The 21,019-nt window shown below is 32.2% G+C and overlaps 1 protein-coding gene across 1 annotated transcript; it reads left to right on the forward strand.

Moving 5' to 3' along the window:
- The first annotated feature begins 1,427 nt into the window (after positions 1–1,427).
- On the forward strand, positions 1,428–16,132 carry LOC110635398 (PHD finger protein Alfin1). The gene is made up of 5 exons (XM_021784709.2): positions 1,428–1,873; positions 2,035–2,067; positions 11,982–12,210; positions 15,357–15,486; positions 15,592–16,132. The coding sequence occupies exons 1-5, from the start codon at positions 1,777–1,779 to the stop codon at positions 15,871–15,873; spliced, it is 771 nt and encodes a 256-aa protein (XP_021640401.2). The 5' UTR covers positions 1,428–1,776; the 3' UTR covers positions 15,874–16,132.
- Positions 16,133–21,019: the final 4,887 nt, after the last annotated feature.

Genomic DNA, 21,019 nt, shown 5'->3' on the forward strand with positions numbered 1-21,019 from the left:
TTCAAAAATTTTGAAAATATGTAATAAAGGTAATTTTTATTCATATTAGTTACATTTTATGTATACTATTTATAAAATAAATTGTTAACTTTTACATATATAAATTGAAATTATATTCATATTAAATATATTTTCTTTCATTTATTATGTTAAACATATCTAATATTAATAATTTTATTTATAATTAATCAAGATATATTGAAATGAAATTATTATTTTTTAAAAGGGATAATTGTAAAAGAATCGTGTATTTTTCAAAATTTGCAATTCTACTATACACTCTAAAAGTTGCTAATTAAATTTTAAAATTTTTAATTCATATTAATTCTACTTTATTGTTGATAAAACTGTTATCTAACTAATAAAGATGCTAAATTAACGTCTATAATAGGATATAATTGATAAAAATTAAAAAATATAAAATTTAATTAGTATCGGGTACAATTGCAAAATAAATTGAAAATGTATTTTTTTGTAATTTTTCAAAAATTATTAAATTTTAAAATAGAAATTATTAATTATAAATATATTTTATACAGATAATTTTTACGGGTATTTTATATAGATTATTCCTAATATAATCTAAAGACTAAAAATATATTTTACTTAAATATTTGCAATAAAAATTATATATAATTAATTAAAAAATATAAAACAACAATAATAATTAAGTTTCTAAAACTAATTAAAATTAGTTATATAAATTATTTTTTGCCATTAAATTTTATTTAAAATCACTTTTGTATCAATATTCAAATTTTATAAATTTTTTGATATTACTTACTTTTATGTCATTTTTGGTATCTTATTTTTTATTCTCATTTTTTCACACTATTTTAATCACATTTTCATGTTGAAACACTTTAGGTCAATTAAATTAATCCAAATCAAATTATTAATTAATTCTTAATTTTAAAAGTAATTATAAATTAATGAATTGGGAAAATATACTTATAATTTTTTTTATAATTATACCCATATTAAGAAAATTATCAATTAAATCTATACTTTTTAATTATTTTCAATTGTGTCATACCATGACATAATGTGATAATTTTATTAATGAGATAATAGTTTTATTAATGATAAATTAGAATTAGTAAAAATTTAAAAATTTAGAAATTAATTAATAATTTTTACAAATAAATAAAATTATAAAAATTTAAAAAATAAATTTTTTTTAGCAGTAATCCCTTTTTAAAAATATGAAGTTGACGTTAATGTTGAAGATACAGGCCATTTTTTTGTTAATATTTTTTTTTGTGCTTGGCTTTCATATATATTAGATTAAATAATATTTATTTAATATAATTTTTAAAAATATAAAAATAAAAATATTAGAATTAGCTTAAAATTAAATTTAATATATTTTAAAATTAAAATTCCAAATAATTAAACGATTATTTTAAACTAAATTAATTTTCATTTAGACAGTCTCCTGTCCTCTTTTTCTCCTTTCTCCACTTAGAAAACATGAAAGTATTAGGAAAAAACCAAACGGCAAACCCTAAGACCCTTTTCTCCCATTCTCTTGTACTGTTATCTCATTCATTCATTCATAAATTCCTGTAACACACCTAAAAATCCTAATTATTCCCATTTTTTCTTCCAATTAATACCGACCCGGAAGCATTATCATTTCCATATATGCATATATTGAAAAATTACATATAGATAAATACTTGTTATGCTGATCGTTGTATAGAGAGAGAGTGAGGGGGAGAAACAGGGAAGAGATTGAAAATTGGCTTATTTTGAAGAGGGGAAAGAAAGCGGATGGAGGGAATACCGCACGCAATACCTCGAACCGTTGAAGAAGTTTTCAGCGACTTCAAAGGCAGACGCAATGGCTTGATCAGGGCTCTCACCACCGGTTTGATTTTTGTTGTTTTTTCACTCTGTGTTATTAGCTTATGTGAATATATTTTGTAAATACACGTGCATATACTGAATTGGGATTTGCTTCTTTCGCATGTATCTTTCATGGGTTTCGCTTATTCATTTCTTGATTCTTTTGGGTTTGTTTTGTTGCAGATGTTGAGAAGTTTTACCAACAGTGCGACCCAGGTGGGTTTCTGTCATCCTTTTGTTTTGGGACTTGGAATTTTACGTGGGTGTGTTGCAACTTTGTTTCGAAATTTGACACAGTGCGTATGAATAGTGCTACGTTGACTTTTAAATGAATAAATTAAGTTCGTGGTTTTTATTTTATTTCTTTTAATTTTTTTTTATCCAGTGTTCTTCATTGTTCACAGTTCATGATTTTGTTCACATGGGCATCCTGGAAATGGTATCTGTTATGCCTAATCTCTCTATGGCGGGGCTGTTAAGTTATATTGTCATTGTTTTCATTCCATATGGTGATTTTGCAAGAAATGAATATCTGTTATTTGCAGTTTGTAATTTCGATTTTTATAGAGGGGAGTGAGAATAACAATGCATTATTTACCGTATCTAAACCCTTGACATGTCTTTTTTGAGAAAGAGAATGGGTATGAGAATATAATAGTTCATTTTTCTTGTCACTCTTACAAATTGCAGTGCACATGACTGCCAGATTGGAGAAAATAGATGATTTTAGCCCCCCTTTTTTTTTGTTACAATAATCTTTACTAGTTTAATTTGTTGAAAGTACTAAGATACTTGAGCTATGAATGAAGGTGGGATGAAGTGAAAATTTTTTGTGTTATGTATGCAGTATGCATGTAAAAGCTCATTTGGTTAATTATTCAACTACCTGTGAACAAGTATTTACTAATAAATCACCACTGTTATGTTATAATATACTTCTCTTAGCTTATTGATTTAAAATGTTTAAATGCCTGTACATGTTCAAGCTTTTGCACCTTGCAAAGTTTGAGTTCAGGTGTGTGTCAAGTAACCAGGTTCTTAATCACAGAAACATCAGCAATTAGAGAGGAAAATAGAAAAATAAAGGACAGATGGAATAGAGAAAAGAGAAAAGAAGAGAAAGAAGAATTTAGAGAGAGAGAGAGAGAGAGAGAGAGAGAGAGAGATTTTTATCGATTAGAATTTCAGAATGACATTCCTAGAGCTATTCCAGCTCTTTTATAGACCAGTTCCAGCTGATAACTGCTTCTAACTAATTTTCCCTCCATCAGTCTGTTGACTTTCTTCTATCTATCTCCATCTATTACACATATTTCTAGATCTATTAATGTGAAAATTCATGAAATTGGACTGAATATAACTTCTGTTCTCCCAAGTAGCATCCGTTGATGGTAAGGAATGGAACTTTGGCTGAAATGACCCATAAAGTTTGGCTGAAAGTTTCGGGTACTTTCTCATTTACAGCTGGAAATATGAACTCTTAATTGACAAGATTTAACTTTCTTCCTTTTTCTTCAAATTTCACATGCTTGTTCCTTCAAGATCACAATACCATTTGATGTCTTGACTTTCTTCCTTCTTCTTCTCCAAATTTCCCATTCTTGTTTCTTCAATCTCACAATACCATTTGATGTCAATGACAAAAAAGCATCACCAGCAGACAAGAAATGATTTTTTTTTTTGTTACATGAAAGAATTCTTCTGCAATCCCACTTTCTGCACAATAGGGAGTTAATTTCTTGCTTTTCCTTCTTGATATCTCCCATTCATCTTCCATGAGAATTATAAGATCACAACAGCTGAATTCACCATTTTCGCTCCCAAAATACTGCCACTTGCTTGCAAAACTCACACTTTAACCCTCTTATTTTTTTTTTTCCAAGAACATCTCCAAGAATTTATGCAGCAAAATTTTTGGAATGAGTTGTGCAATTCTTTTACATTCAATTTGCTGTTTTCCCCATTGCGGACTCAAGTTGCCCATCATCACCATCATTATCATTCTCTTCCTCAGAGTCCTTATCATTCACATTGGAAACTTCACCTGAGGCATCTTGTTCTTCACTTAGCTTTTCAAAAGCTCCAAGAAGTTGTTCATCATTGGTTATTTGTTCCCTGACATCATTCTTCAGTGCATCTTCATTAGTAAAGACTATAACATGTTCCCTTTTCCCGTGAATCGATTCCTTCCATTTGCCTATTTTCTTCCAAATCAATTTCTCAAAATTTCCAATTTTTGATCAGTGAACTTTTCGTATCTTTGAAATAATTTATATTTTGCCATGTTCTAAAGCAAGAATCTTTTGTTTCCAAGATTGCTCTTCCATAACCAGAGGAACAGAGAAAGAGCAATTGAGGAAGAGCAAGAATTTAAGAAAAATCATCGAGAAAGTAGAAGAAAGTAGAGGAAAAAAGAAATCAGATTGGAATAGAAAAGGGTAGCTGAAACAGGAACCCAAAACAAGAAACAGGGAAATGGAAACCCTAGAATGAATCTGAGAATGAAACTAGTTGAGAAAAAAAAGATAGAAAAAGAGGAGGAAAGAATCTAAGTGTTGTAGATTCAAGAACTTCAAGAAAGAAAACAAAATCAAGAAGATAGAAGAAGAATTCCGAGAAAGGTAGAAGAGGGAAAGAAGGAAGAAATCACGAGGAAGAAGAAGAAGAAGAAATAAAGGGATAGAAAGGGAAGAAAGAAGAAGAGGAGGAAGAATAAGAAGAGAGAGGAGAAATAGAGGGAAAGCGAGAAGAGAAGTAATAAGAAATAAAGGGAAGAAATCTCAGGGAAGAAGGACGAAGAAATAGAGCAAAACATGTAATGTGACTTGAGCATGATATTGCAAAACAGGTTTGGTATAGTATTTTTCTAATAATTTTATTGTAATTAGCATAGTAGTTAAAAGGCACAAGAAGGAGCAAAGTGTGTGACTAGTCTTGCCCTTGCAACCTTTCACATAAATTTCGGCAAGATTCTCTCAATTATCTTTTAGGCTTCCTTTGAAAAAAGTCATTTGCAAGAAAAGAATTCAAATAAATTTTCATACAATCATATTACTTTTAGCATGATTTTTATTTTTAAAATAAATTCTTTATTTAAGTTAAAAGAATTAAATTCTTTCAATTCTTATGTTTCTAAACACGAGAATTGATAAAAATGAAATTAATTGAATTAAATTCTTGTAAAAATCTAGTTTCCAAATAGTTTGTAGAGATTGACTTGTATATGTCAACACATGCATACACAAAGTTATATATGTTAAAGGAATGTGTACAAGATTAAAGCTCATTACAAAGAAAGAGGTTAAAATTATGTTTGTCAACATAAGACTAAAGTTCATTTGAATTTGGAATGAGATTGATTAATTCCTAAGTTAGTGGTAGAAAGCGTGAGAAGAAAATAGGGAGACCTAAAATGATGCGAAGGGCAATAGTACTCAACTCAATTCAATTAAGTCTATCCTAAGAATTTGGTGTCGGCTATATGGATTCTTTTTCTCTATTCTAAACGATTTTGGGTTAAATCCTTGGAAATGTGTAATGCTTCTAGGTCATGTTGTATTATTCTCCTCCAAGTCAGTTTAGGTCTACCCCTTCTTTTCTTTCTATCCCCTAACCTAATGTGCTCTACTTGTCTGACTGGAGCCTTGTATGTCTACGCTTCACATGATCAAACCACCTCAATCTCCCTTCTCTCAACTTATCCTCAATTGTCACCACTCCTACCTTTTCTCTAATACTCTCATTACGGACTTTATCTAGTCTAGTATGACCACTTATCTACCTTAACATTCTCATCTCCGCAACTCTTATCTTAGACACATACGTTCCTTCAGCGCCCAACACTCACTACTACATAACATGGCCGGTCGTATGGCTGTACGGTAAAATTTTCCTTTCAACTTATTGAGAATCTTGCGATCACATAAAACTCCCGTGACATTTCTCCACTTGAACCATCCGGATTTAATCTTATGATTAACATTCTCCTCACATCCCCCATCTACTTGAAGGATTGAACCGAGATATTTAAAGTGATTACTTTGGGGCAGTACCACTCTATCCAAACTAACTCCTTCCCTATTATCAGTTCGGCCTTCACTGAACTTGCAATGCATGTGTTCTGTCTTTGTTCTACTTAACTTAAAACCCTTTGACTCTAGAGTACTTCTTCAAAGCTTTAGCTTTTTATTGACTCATTTCGCGTCTCATCTATCAGAACTATATCATCTGCAATCATTATGCACTAAGGGATACTCTCTTGTATATGTTTCGTCAATTCATTTGAAACTAATGTAAAAAGGTAAGAGCTTACAGCTGAACCTTGGTATAATCCAATTGAGATAGGAAAAATTTCGTGTCCCTCCCACTGTGCGCACAATAGTAGTTGCTCCTTCATATATATCTTTTAACACTTGTATGTACCTAATAGATACCTTCTTTTGTTCTAACACTCTCCATAAGACATATCTTGGAACACTATTATAAGCCTTCTTCAAATCGATAAAAACCATGTGTAGATCTTTCTTCATATCTCTATATTTCTCCATCAAGCTTCTAATGAGAAAGATCGCTTCCATAGTTGAACGATCGGGCATGAAGCCAAACTGATTGGGAGAGATAGAAGTGTCATGATATAGTCGATGTTCCACAACTCTCTCCCACAACTTCATAGTATGGCTCATGAGTTAATTCCCCTGTAGTTTGAGCAAATTTGTATGTCTCTCTTATTTTTAAAAATAGGTACTAAAATACTCCTCTTCCATTCATCATCCATTTTCTTTGAGTTTATAATCTTATTAAACAATTTAGTTAACTATGCCATTTCTATATCTCCAAAACACTTCTACACTTCAATTGGTATTCCATTGGGTCCACAAGCTTTATCCAATTTCATTCTCTTAAGTGCTTCTTTTACTTCTAAAGATCTAATCCTTCTAGTGTAATTAACATTCTTTTCTACTGCTCTGTAGTCTATATTCACGCTATTACCATTTTGACTATTGTTAAAGAGATCATCAAAATAATTTCTCCATCTTTCTTTGATGTTCTCATCTTTCACCAACACTTTTTCTTCTTTATCCTTAATGCACCTAGCTTGATTGTGATTTTGACATTTCTTTTCTCTCCTCCTTGCTGATTTATAAATATCTTTCTCCTCTTCTTTAGTTCCAAGTTTCTCATATAACTTTTCAAAGGCCTGCGCTATTGCTTGACTAACTGTTTTTTTTGCCTCTTTCTTTGCTATCTTGTACTGTTCATATGCCTCATAATTATCACACTTAGGTAATTTCTTATACCATTCTCTCTTTCTCTTCATTGCCTTTTGTACTTCCTCATTCTTCCACCATCTCTTTTTTGAGGGTGTTCTATATCCTCTAGACTCTCCAAGTACTTTTCTAGCTACTTTTCTAATCTTTGATGCCATTTGTATCCACATATTATTGGCCTCCACATCCAGCTTCCATGTTTCGGACTTGAGAAGCTCATTTTTGAACTTCACTTGCTTTACTCCTTTGAACTCCCACCATTTTGTTCGAGCTTACACTATTTCTTCTAACCTTACTTGAATTGTTCCTAAACTTGACATTTAATACCACTAACCGTTGTTGACTTGTTAAAGCCTCTCCTGGAATGACCTTGCAATCCTTGCATAGAACTCTATTTGTCTTCCTGGTTAAGAGGAAGTCAATTTGGCTTCCATTTTGCCCACTTTTAAAAGTTATTTAATGTGATTCTCTTTTTATAAAGTAGGTATTTGCTAGTATTAGGTCATATGCCATAGCAAAATCCAGGATACTTTTTCCCTCCTCATTTCGGCTGCTAAAACCAAAATCTCCATAGACATTCTTATAACCTTGCCTATCACTTCCTACATGTCTATTCAATTCTCCGTCGATGAAAACATTCTCTTTATTCGGTATGCTTTGCATTAGATCATCCATATCTTTCCAAAATCTTTGTTTACTCTCAATAACTAGTCCTATTTGTGGGGCATAAGCACTAACTACATTTATTGTTTCTACTTCTAGTACTAGCTTTACTAGTATAATTCTATCTCCTACTCTTTTGACAGCTATTATAGTATCTTTCAATGTCCTGTCTATGATTATGCCCACTCCGTTCTTGTTCCTCCCATTTCCGGTAAATTACAGTTTGTACCCTGAATTACCCACTTTCTTGCTTTTCTCTCCTACCCATTTAATCTCCTGAATGCAAGCAATATTCACCCTTCTCCTTTCCAAGGTATCCACAAGCTCCATTAATTTTCCTGTAAGTGATTCAACATTCTAAGTATCAACCCTGATTCTCCTCCTATTCTGTTCCTTTCTAATTGATCTCCTTCTATGATATCTTCTATTGTTCTTTATGCCTATCTTGTGTTCTGTTCCACTATCTGTTCCACTATCTGTTCTACTATCTGTCTTATGGACTAACTTCTTTACCCACACCCGTTCATGATGTCGAAACCTTTGCTCATTTAACACCACACTCGAGCGCAGGCATGGCGCGTCGCTTTCGGTGAACGCCCTACACCCTTGCATATTTCTCACTGCACTTGGGCTCCAATGTAGCGCGTCGTAAGTAGAGGACGCTCTAACGTTTATATCATTTGAATCTATATCATAAGGTGTGACGAAATTTTTACGCTGGTTGTCACCTACCGTAACCCTTCTCCTTTATTCGGGTTTGGGACCGGCTAAGCACAAACTATTTAGACGGAGTTACGCGAAGGGCAATAGTATCAAAATATTTTTAATTTTTGGATAATGATGCAGAATTGGTTTCGAATGGAGCTAAATAGTGAAAAAGGATCTATATAGTTGACTCTAACTAGTTTGAGATTAAGATTTAGTTGTTATTGTTATAGTTGTTATGAGTTGACTTTCCTTTTTCCTTTGTTTGGTTGTGTCCTTTTTTTTTTCCCCAAATTTAATTAAGCTTTATCTTCATTGCTCAATTTTTTTTGTCGCCCTTTTTCTTTTTCTTTTTTTACATGCCTCTTTGTTCCTCTCTCTTGTATAGGTGCTTTTTTCTTTTAGATGTTTTCTGTTGCACTTTTGCTTAGTTTTTATAGAAGAAAACTCTGCCTACTTACCCAACTTATATGAATTGATGTTATATTGTTTATTTGACTATAAGCAATCTGCAATTAAGGAAAGAAAAGAGGTTAAATTGACAACATACAACATATTTCTTCTTTCTCAATGAAGAAGACTAGGTTACTCATGATGATGAGGTTTTTCTTATATTTTTTTTTTGTTTTGCTATTTAGTAAGAATTTTGGAATATGATTTAAGGGTTTAAAATCTTTTATTTTTGTTTTTATTTAAATTTCAAAAACATTGACTCTAGAATCCTAAAGGATTTATGTTATTAATACGAGTTGACTTTTATTGGATTAGTTATCTAATTATTTTCTTTTGTGTTTCATGTCACTTAGGCTTGCGCCTTTGACTTGTGTCTAGCTTCTAGAACCCCTTTGCGCCTTAATGCGCATTGTGTGTTTAATAACTATGATAATGAGGGAAACTTCTTAACATGAATTCGTTTGGAGGCATGGTTTTAAACAATGTAACGACCATTATTTTTGGGTTTTTCAAGGAGCCGTTACCCTTTACCCCGTTATTTAAAGGTAGATTATGAGTTGTATTGATAATGGCCGTTACCACCATTACATAACGGTAATGGCCGTTATTTACCGTTAAGTAATAGTAATGGCTGTTACCTCTTTAATTCAGTTGACAAAAAAATATGCATGCAGTGTTTTCTTTAGTTTTTTCATTCTTTGTTGTTCCGGCCTTTCAACTACTATTTGTATCACATTTTCTCTCAATATTTCACCTAAACTTCTCATTCTTTCTACAAATCTCTCCGTTATTCTTTTTCAAGGTAATATCATCAAATATTTCTATTTTTCACAAACACTTCTTACAAAAGGTGATTATTATTATTATTATTATTATTATTATTATTATTATTATTATTATTATTATTATTATTTATTTTTTTTTTTTTTGCATATTTGTTGAAGAAAATTTTGTTTGATATTAGGTTTGTTGTTAAATTTATAGTATGAAGCATTGGTTTGGTTGATCTATAGGTTTATGTATTTTTTTCTAATTTGAGTTATTTTCAAAATTAATTTTACTAAAATACATTATTACTAACATCTAATTTGATGTATTTATTCTTATTATATGGTTGCACATCTTAGTTTTACTTGTATCTACTAATATCTACTCATTTTATGAATTTTGCAAAATTTTCAAAATAACTTGCATAGTGCCAGGCTGTTACCATAATGTTATGGCCGTTATATGCCTGTTTTCATTACTGTTGACCATAACAGCGAACGCTGCCGCGATCGCGATTTAAAATTATGTTTGGAGGATTCAATGCAAATATGCTATTATTTGTATGAATCATGTCTCCGAGTGTTTCCAATTTGCCATGTTGTAGATGCTCAAGATCATCTATTATTTATATATTAATTTCCTATTTTTGGATTAATAGGGGATATTAATATTGGTTTTCATTGTTTATCTGTTGCCTTTCAATTCTTTAACTTGGGCAGGTATTAGGGTGAGCATTGAAACGAAGAGTTCAGGATGATGAAATCTCTTGTTTTTGCAGTTATTAACATCAATGAATTGTAGCACTTAAAAATATTTTTTTTAGTAATTATACCATTTTTAGCTTTTGAGTCATAAAACTGAAATAATGAATACTGTGTGTATAATCATCATTTAAGGGTTAATCCCTTTCATCTAAGATATCAGTCGTATATTGCTGGCAACCAAATTGCAATGTTGTCACTAGGTGCCTGGGTGAGGCAAAATCCAGGTGCCTCGCCCGGGAAGCCTCTAGGCGTGGTGACTTTAACTAGGTGTTGCCTGGGCGCACAGGCGAGGTGAGGAAAGGCGAGGAATTGCAAGAAACTTAAAAAAAATAAAAAAGTTGAAAGAGAAACTGATCATGGTCACCTTCTCCCATTTCTTTCTTTTTTTCTTTTGGTTAAACATGTCCATTATTTTTCTTCATTCTTCTCTTCTATCTTTCCTCAAATTCTGGAATTCTTTTTTTGGAGGTCACTTTTTTTTCTTAAACCAGTATATTATTTGAAATTCTGCATGTATTTTATATTTTTTGGTCTAAAATTCTGTCACATTTTTGTTATTCTAGCTGAGTTTGTTTATTGTTCATTTTCATGTTCTTATTACTCCTTATTAGAAGTGTTGTGGAGTTCTTTGGATTTCATTGTTCTTATACTCAGTCAGTGGAAATAAAAAAATATTTTCATTATTCTCCTTCATTGATATATGATTTAAATTGCTAACTCCATCAAATACACTGTCCATCCCAAGTATTTTTACTCCTCTTGAGTATTATTTTTTAAGAAAACCTTCAATAAATGCAGTGAATATTATTTTTCTAAAATTTTGTTACGTTACACTATACAATCTACTTGAGTACTCTATTACAATAATCTAATCTATTCTAGTATTTATGAGTTACCATTCTAATATATTCTATTGATCTTAATTCTTATGATGGAATTTTTTTTTTTATTTTTTTATTTGTTTAGGATCAAAACAAATGGCTGAAAGATCTATAGCATTATCACACAAACAATAAAAAGGATCCAGCATGAAAACATAGAGGAATGCTTTTGATCTTGAAGCTTAAAACATATAATATATTATGAAATAGGAATATGATATTTAGCAATTTATTGATTGTGTAATATATTAGAGTTTTTTACATTATATATTTAATTATTTATTATTTTAAAATAAATTAGCGCCTCATTTCGCTCGGGTGAGCACCTATAAATGATCTGCTTGCCCCGAAATGATCTGGCTTAGTGTGTTGGGCGATAGAGGACCTTCTTGCCTTAAGGGCGTCTAGCGCTTTTGACAACACTGCCAAATTGTTGGTCAAAAGATATATGTATGTGTCGGAGGTTTTTCCCCCTGCTTATGCATTCTCCACTAGTTAAGCTAGTGTGGGATATAGATTTTCTTGCAATTTGAATGTGTTTTATATCAGACATTTTGTTAGGAAGTTGAGATATTTTTTAGATGCATAAAATGTGTTGTTTAATTGTGTTATGTTTTTTTTTTTAACAGAAAAGGAGAACCTGTGTCTATATGGACTTCCAAATGAGACATGGGAAGTTAACCTGCCCGTGGAAGAGGTGCCTCCTGAGCTTCCTGAGCCGGCTCTGGGTATAAATTTTGCTAGAGATGGGATGCAAGAGAAGGACTGGTTGTCACTTGTTGCAGTTCACAGTGATTCTTGGTTGCTTGCTGTAGCATTTTATTTTGGTGCACGCTTTGGGTTTGGTAAGAATGAAAGGTATGGGTAACAAGTATAATGCATGAGTTGCTGTTTTCCACAATTTGCATTGCCATGCCCTCGTGGTTTTGCCATGTTATATTAAATCACTCTGGTGCTCCCTTTTTTATTCTCTTCTCTCATTCTTTCAAGTTCTTAGGCTAGTTTCTTAAATATTTTTGCTGACTAAAATGCTATGTTATATGATGCAATGGCTCTTTATTTCTGTGATGTTGAAGGTAATGATGTCAAAACTTTATATGGCAAGAGAAGACTTGGGTTTTTATTTATTTCCTTCTCTTGTTACAAGATGTAATGTTCAGTAATCAGTTGTTGCCTTGTTGGGAACCCTAGAATAGAGTTGTGTTGACTTTTGACAATTGATCCACAACATTTAACTACGGAAGCACTGTCATGAAATAGGTTGAACATAATGGAAAAAAAGGTTGTTCATTGACAATGATCATTAGTGGGGACTTTACAATTGGAGATGAGTTGACAATTGGTTTATAAGACATTTGACTGGGGAAGAACCTGCATGAAATGGTCTTCATCGTAACAGAAAAATGGTTATTTAATATTTTCTGCTATGATTGTGAGCTACTGTATGCTCCGCTATGTAGCACGGGAGCAGAAACATGGAAATGGACATGTGGAAACAGCATTCTCAAAAATATAAGAAATTGAAGCATGTAAATATTAAAAATATAGGGATATATTTATAAATATTAATTTACCATTATGTCCCTAGCGATGTGTCATTTAACAAATTTTAAGTAGCTTTTGTTACTTTGACCTGCTTTGCTACTGACATTGTAGGGATATTTTTTTCACAGAAACCAAAGGATTAGTCAATAACCCTTAAGGAGATTGAGTAAAGTATGAAGCACAACTGCCTTGATACTACATTAATTACAAGAAAGAATATAATTGGACGCAAATGCATATATTGTATGGGCAGCACTGTCTGTGTTGAGACTTGACTCTTGTGTAACTGTTGGTTGCCTCAGGAATTTTTTTTTTCCTTCTGTTCTGACCTTTTAATGATAACTTTATCAGTCATTAATCTCTTCTAATTGATTTTCCTTTTCTGATAGCTTTGATTGTGCTGCTCCGTAGATCTCTATGAATAACATTCAGTAGGTTTGAATGTGTGATTGTAGTGATATTATAATACAATTCAATATTGCTTCTATGTGGGCTTATGCTTCTGGAGCTTTTAGGGATTTTTCCATTAGGAGTTAGCTGTCAAGAGTATGATTACTCCACTGAAGCATGTTACCGTGGGATTTGAAATCAATGTGCATTTATTTCGTTTTTCCTTTTCATAAATTACTGTTGGAAAACAATGTCAGTAAGAGCATTATTCCAAGACGTGCAATGTGTAATAACATTGCCAGTTGTTCATGAGAACATGTTTAATTCTAACTAATAAAACACAATTCCTTCTATTGACTGAAACTTCTAGAGAATCCATTTTTCGGAAAGGTGATATCTGAGATTTAATCCTGATACTTTCATTCAAGTATGGGGTACATTTCACTCATTGTTATTAAACTTGTAATAATACACATAATTGTTGTTGAACGTCAATTTGTCAGTAACAAGTATTGAACTTTAATTTACATAACGATAAAGTAATTAAAGTTCAATTCCAACCAAATTCTTGCCAAAATGTTGACTTGGTATCCATATTGGAATTTTTTTTTTCCATAAATGTCTTATTTCTTTCCCCATTTTTGGTTGTCGAAAAAGTTTAGAAGGGTGAATAAATATAAATATTTTCTTGTTGGTTTGCTGAGTATTAGAAGATGATTTAAATAGAAATCAATTGAGGTTTGGCATAATTTGATGGGTGAGCTCACTTAAAAATAAAAGTGAGGATAGAGAAATAGAAAGTGCAATTTATAAATAAAATGTTTTGCTAACCCACTAGAACTATAAAATATATTTAATATTTCAACATGAATACAATTCAGTATTTTGGCAAGAATCTGAGCAGATGTAGATCTCCATGACTTCATTGTTACAAAAATTAAAGTTCAATTATTTATATAAGTGAAGTTTAATGGTAATTATGTGCATTAATAACAAGTCCATTGATGACAAGTGAAACATTACCTGATTACGAGCATACTTAGGTGTTAAGGCTGTTCATGAATTTGAAGGTTAAATTTTTACAACTGTCCCTGAATTTATCTAGTTGTAACATTACAGTCTCTCAACTTAAAAATGTAATATAAAACCCCATCAACTTTCAAATTTTACACAGTAAAATCCCTTTAATCTCCAATTATCAGTTTTTCAGTTAGATGCTGACTTAAACAGTTTAGCATGGATCTTAGTCAGTATTTCTCTTTTCTCTCTCAAGCTATGTGTAAATTGAATCATGTTTCTCTTTATAGAGAATAATTTTTTTATGCATAAAGAGAATAATTTTACACTTTGTATAAGAGAAGAGAGAGAAATGTTGACTAAGCGCCATGCGAGAGCTATTCACATCAGTTTCTAACTAAAAAATCAGTAATTGAAAGTCAGAGGGATTTTACTGTGCAAAATTTGAAAGTTTAGGGGGTTTTATGTTACATTTTAAAGTTAAAGGACTGTAGTGTTATAACTATACAAGTTCAGGGACAGTTATTGAAATTTATCCTGAATTTGAAGGAGACATTCTCTGCAACTTGGGTGTTAATACTGTTCACGACAATCTGAATGAGACATACACTGCAACTTTTGTATGCGCACACTTGCACTAGGAATGCATGGATATCAAGATGTTGCAGTCTGAAGACCATTTTCTCCCTTGCCAACCATTTGGCAAATGGTATTTATTATGGTGCATTTCAACTGAATCTCTCTTATAAAAGTTGTTTTTGACTGCATAATTAGTTTTGCTTAACCAGGATATTTCATGGAACTTGTCTTTCAGCGGGGAAATCAACCTCCATAATTAAATTGGCCATGTTTTAACAATTTTTTACTACCATGATTTCTATTGTTAGATGCCTCATTTTAATATCAGACTGACTTTCTAGTGCTATAAGAAGGGTTAACCATATTCTGTTTATATGCATTTGTGCATTAAGGATTCCCTCTTCTGCAGCCAACTTGAGATCTAAATAACAATAAGAATGTCATTCTGATAGTGGTTGAAATTTAATTGACAGGAAGAGGCTTTTCCAGATGATAAATGACGTCCCAACAATATTTGAAGTTGTGTCAGGAAATGTGAAGCATCCTAAGGACCAATCTGCAACTCACAATAACAGTAGCAAAAGCAAATCAAGTGGGAAAATGGTAAAAAAAGTTATGAGTTGTGTTTAATTATTTTATTTATTTCCTTCTTATGTGCCATTCTTTTACACATTAAGGTATATAATCTTTTGCTGTTTGGATTTTAAGCAATCTCGGCAACCTGAGCCTCAGACCAAAGCAGTGAAGATGTCTCCACCACCCAAGGAAGATAATGACAGCGGGGAAGAGGAAGATGAAGATGAAGATGATGAACAGGGTGCAACTTGTGGGGCATGTGGCGAAAGCTATGGCACTGACGAATTCTGGATTTGCTGCGATGTATGTGAGAGATGGTTCCATGGAAAATGTGTCAAGATTACACCTGCAAAGGCTGAGCATATCAAGCAGTACAAATGTCCAGGTTGCAGTGGCAAAAGGGCTAGAGTTTAAAATTGAGATGCTGAAGTTGAGTTGGGAACATTAATTAAACAAAGCAGACAAGGTTTAGAACTTCACCTTTGCAGTTTCCAAAGAGCAAAACAGAAACAGTTGGCCATTCTAGTAAATGAATTTGAATGACTGCCGATTGGATTTTAAGTTTGGTTACTTATGGTTTCTGTCAAGTCCCTGGGAATTGTGTTTTAAATAGTTGGTGGCAACTATGGACATTCTATTATTTATGTTCAAGCAGTTTTCTATTCTGGAGTCACATTTTATTGATCTGCTTATTCCCGTGTTGTGATTTTGGACTTTTTGTTGAATTTGTTATAAATAACATAGACATATGTGAAATATAATAAGAGTAAATATATGAAGAGGAAATTGACAGGAAAGGAGGAAAAAAGTATGTTTTTCTTTTATAAAATATGTGATGAAATGTTATGTCATTAAAAATTTTATTAAAGGAAAAAAGAGCACATTGTGAATTTGATCACTTTAGATACTTTTGGGAGTTTTTACATTCTAATATTGTGCATTAATTTTTCAAAGCTCTAGTGGTAGGAAGTACTTAGCTTGAGCATTTTTGTTGAACATTAATATCACAATTATTCTATAGATCATATGAGTAAAGAAGTATTTTGGTGAAATATGTCTCGTCTTGTCTCTTTTAATTTAGCGTTCATTCAACTGATTTGCACAGCGTTATCTTTGTATATTATGCCTAAATATTGATGTGCTTGACAGATAACTAAAGATATTTGGTAGCTAAACACCAAGGGAACGTAGGTTAGGAAAGAAAATGAAAGATATGAATTGATATAAGCAAATTACCAAGTTCAGCTCAATTACATTAGTAATACAATTTTATGAATTGATGGTTGAACAGCATTAAAAGAGACGTGTTTGGGAATAATACAAATCCTTCAAGGGAATATCTTGTAGAATATCAAGGGTCTAAGACAGCTGATTTTTCTGCAAAACGTCTACCAAATAAGTGAGTGTAATTGGGATGGATTAATATAGAACCTTGCAAGGTTGTAAGGTGAATAAAATTTTGAAAAGTAGGCGATTGTCCGCTCAAATTGTTACTAGATAAGTCTTTGCAGATGCATAAGTTACTCCATCAGCCAAAAACTATCTTAGAAAGTGAACCTAGAGAGGAATAGCAAGCCAACCATAAAAATAAGAACCTATAGATTGATAAACTCCAGAAGGGACAATAAGGTATCTGGAACCTCTCCATTTAAGAAATTGTTGTTTAGAGACCTGCATAGCATACAAAGTAAAAGATAACACCACGAAACATATAAAATTGACACCAACAATCATTGGGCATCAATACAAATGACAGGAGAAATAAACAAACAAAAGAAAATAAACAACCTGCAGAAATGCAACAGCAATTGTGATTCTTTCCGTATTGCTAGATATAGGGATATATACCATTTGTGTTTATAAATTAAAGACTGTGTCTATGCACCAAAATCAAATTGTTCTGTGCTTCAATTTTATTCACGCTAAATTTACTGCAATTCGAGAAGTAGTCCTATTTTCACACTATACTAGCCAAATGGGGTAGTTCATCTATCCACATGATGGATTATCATGAGTCAGTAGTTAGCAAATACATATTGTTAGTATCAGGGCACCATCCCATTCAAGCATCCACAATAGCGAAACGAAATACATATTTAATGTAGTTAGATTAGTTACCTCAGCAAATGTAGAGCTCAGCAGGTGTTGGGTGAAGCCTCTATTGGAGGATATCACCACTGCATAAAAACCACCAGCTCAGGTTGGAACACATTCATAGCCATATCAAGCACAAACTAGGAATAATATAAATCATATGAGGAAAAAAATAATTTCATTCTTAAAATTGCTTATTTTCAATGCACGGAATACTATAATCATAGTCTTAGTCTCTGTTACAATAATCATAGTCTTAGTCTCTGTTGTATTAAGTCAAACTCATCAGAGTATTTAGTTAAGTCTCAAACCTGAAGCATGTCTCTTCTTCTCCTACTATAATGCCGAATGAAGGTCTATTCTCGGCTAAAGAAAGTGCAGGAATTTCAATCCCTGCAATTAGTGGCACTGGAATGGATAGTGGAGCACAGGCATTTCATGAAAGTCTAGGCTTTTGATTTTCCATCACTGAGAAAATGTGCAACCCTTTTCTCATGTCAAATGAATCATCATTCAATTCTTAAATGCCTTTCAGCTACACAATATAATAGTGCATGCCGTGGCCTATGCCCAAAATTTGATCCTTGCTTTAACATCTTTTAGACGGTCACATGGATTAGTTGACAAAATAAAATAAATTAAATGATTGATGCTCTTTTGTATTAAGTTTCCAGATAGGTATATGTCCAACATGGGAAGGTGCATTGATATACATAATTATAAGCTTTTTGGCATGAAGAATCACGATTATCATGTATTTATGTAGAGGTTATTACCTATTGCCCTTTGTGAGCTTCTTCCAAATATAATTTGGTAAGCATTGACCAAGTTGAGCTTATTTTTCAAACATCTTACTTTTACAAATATTGAGGTTTAAGATATGGAGCGTCTGAAAGCAGAAATTCCCATTATAATTTGCAAATTAAAGTGCACATTTCCTCCTACCTTTTGTTTACTCGATGGAACATCTTCCCATCCATTTGCAATATGAAGTGAAAAATTGTAGGTCTAGTTCAATATCGATGGGTTTATCCTTGTAAGAGGTAATATATACTCGTTATTTTACTTTCAATGTTGTGAAATGCATCATAAACTTTTTGTAAGGCACTTGCCTATTATGTTTTTAATTTTCAGATTTCTGCACCAACTAAAGCAAAATGTAAAGAATAAAGCAAAATTAAAAGGTTCAATGTGCAATGTGTAATTAGTTAAAGAAGCATCCAATTTTTGTAACCTCTTGTAATAACGCAGGATCGACAAGTACCTTGTAATGATGATGATGGGGATGATGCTGATATCAAAGAAAGTTTATTAATCTTCAACTATCCTAGTCAACTATATGGCAGAGCAAAAATGAGGGTATTGGCTGATAATGAATATAAGGACTGCCCAAATATATGTCCTATTAAATTACCCTAAAATTGACACATATGTCAAGTAAATTTATCAAATACCTAAAATTTAAGTTAAATCCCCCGAAATCATTGTGAATTTTCCTTCCCCTCTAAGAACCACCCAATTTAATTGTATTTGTAGTTTGTTCATGATTAGTTGTAATAGACATCGCGTAATATTAGTGATGCGGAAATTGATGAACCACTAGAAAAAAGATTTACAAATTGGTTCAAATCTTATGTGAATATCAATTTATAACTCATTTGATTGTCAATCTTCAAGTTATGTAATATGTAATAATAAGAATTTCAAATCTCTTCAACTTATTAGGCAAGGCATTCAAACATTGAGAATAAATTCTTTAAGGATTTAGCAGAGGGACTATTGAGAAGTGTGAAATCACATCATGTGTTGTGGGTGGTGAGGTGTTCTCTAACTAGTTTAGCTCCATCTTCCCATAACACTATCATGGAGCTTAGATATAGATGTCTTGAGAGGTAGAGGATTGACTAGAGTCATCATTCAAATTATAATCGGGACAAATATTTCAGAAGGGACATAAATGATAACTTTACCCCTCGCAGAGGTCCACTACCCTTCACTTACCATGAGCCAATGACTTAGGTTTGAGATAATAGGTACAGAAGAGGGAAGGTGTTAGGCACTCTTTTCTCCTGGACTTACTTTAGAATAAAGGCCAATCTCCTACTTGTGTTTTTTTATAGCTTGTCTTATTATTTCTTTATTAAAATTCTTGATCATACAATGCAAGTCTAAATTAACATGCGCATATTGTTCATTTAAACATTCAACACCCATTACATGCGTATATTTATTGCCCTAAGTCATGCCTTATTTCTATATTAGAAATCACTTTATTTACCATGTTGCACTGTTTAACATGTCGCTAAGCTATTTACATGCCTTGGGTTTATTTGCATATTATTGAAGACAATAAAAAATAAGATCAACCCCTATGTATGCATTCTATGTTTCTAATATGCATTGCTTATTTTAATCTTACCCAATTTCCTTAAGTTAATTACTAAGTTAATTTAAATGTATAAGTTAAGTCATAATCCTAGGTCCATTGTCATTTGCCTTAGACAAAATCTAACAGTAATCCCTCACTTTACGTAGTTTGTACATTCTGCTACTCCGGTGAACTAATGTCGGTCCGGACAAGTCAGGATGTCTGGAACTATACTTCAGTGATAATAAACAGGCATAAAATGATGAAAGAAATAAAAAGAAAATACAAGAAAAATTAAAGAAAAATAAAAGAGAGAAAGTGAAACTAAGTTAAACGAGCCGATATCGAAGCGATGGGTGACCACACCGGGAAGTTACGGCGTAGGCAATAGCTGACCCTGGGACCGTGGGGAACCCTCGGAATTAAGTTTTGAGACATAATTAAAGACTTATTGATGTATAATTGACATTAGAAATGTCCAAGAAAAATTAATGAATTAGTACAAAGAAAAAACAAAAAAAAATCGATAAATCGACAAAAATCGGTGTTATCGAAAAATTGGGAATACAACCTGAAGAGGGGTATTTTGGTCATTTGACACATAGAGTTGGCTTTTGACCTAAATATCCATGAAAAATAAGTGGTAGTACATTTTGAAAAATTGAATGAAATATGAGATTAAAGATAAAATGTGATTAAGAGAATTTAAGTGGAAAAATATGGGAATAATTAAAAGCTTAATTATAATATTCTTAATCTACCTTTAGTGGACAATTAGTGGAGTACTAAGTGGGACTATATAAAGCACTTAAAGACAAAAACCAGCCATTCATCATCTTCTTCCTCAATTCTTCATCAAATGCCGAATTCCATTTTCTTCCTAAAGTCCACCATTGCCGTCCATGCAAGAGCTCCAATGGTACATGATCAAGCCATGATTTCTTGCAAGTGTCTTCATTAAACTTGGTCTACACATCATGGGCAACACATAGGCAGCAAAAAGGAGAGAAAATATCAAGGTTTAGCAAGCTCCAAAATAAGGTTAGTGCTAGTTTTCCTTACCTCACTTAATTAAACTTTGTACTAAGTTTGAGATGA

Source organism: Hevea brasiliensis, chromosome 17 (genome assembly GCF_030052815.1).
Source record: "Hevea brasiliensis isolate MT/VB/25A 57/8 chromosome 17, ASM3005281v1, whole genome shotgun sequence".
NCBI classification, from domain to species: Eukaryota; Viridiplantae; Streptophyta; class Magnoliopsida; order Malpighiales; family Euphorbiaceae; genus Hevea; species Hevea brasiliensis.

Excerpts from the sequence above, each read along its gene's own strand:
- LOC110635398 (XM_021784709.2), top strand. The coding sequence starts at position 1,777 with ATGGAGGGAATACCGCACGCAATACCTCGAACCGTTGAAGAAGTTTTC. Across the intron at positions 1,874-2,034 it reads GATCAGGGCTCTCACCACCG|ATGTTGAGAAGTTTTACCAA; the intron begins GTTTGATTTTTG and ends GTTTTGTTGCAG. Across the intron at positions 2,068-11,981 it reads TTACCAACAGTGCGACCCAG|AAAAGGAGAACCTGTGTCTA; the intron begins GTGGGTTTCTGT and ends TTTTTTTAACAG.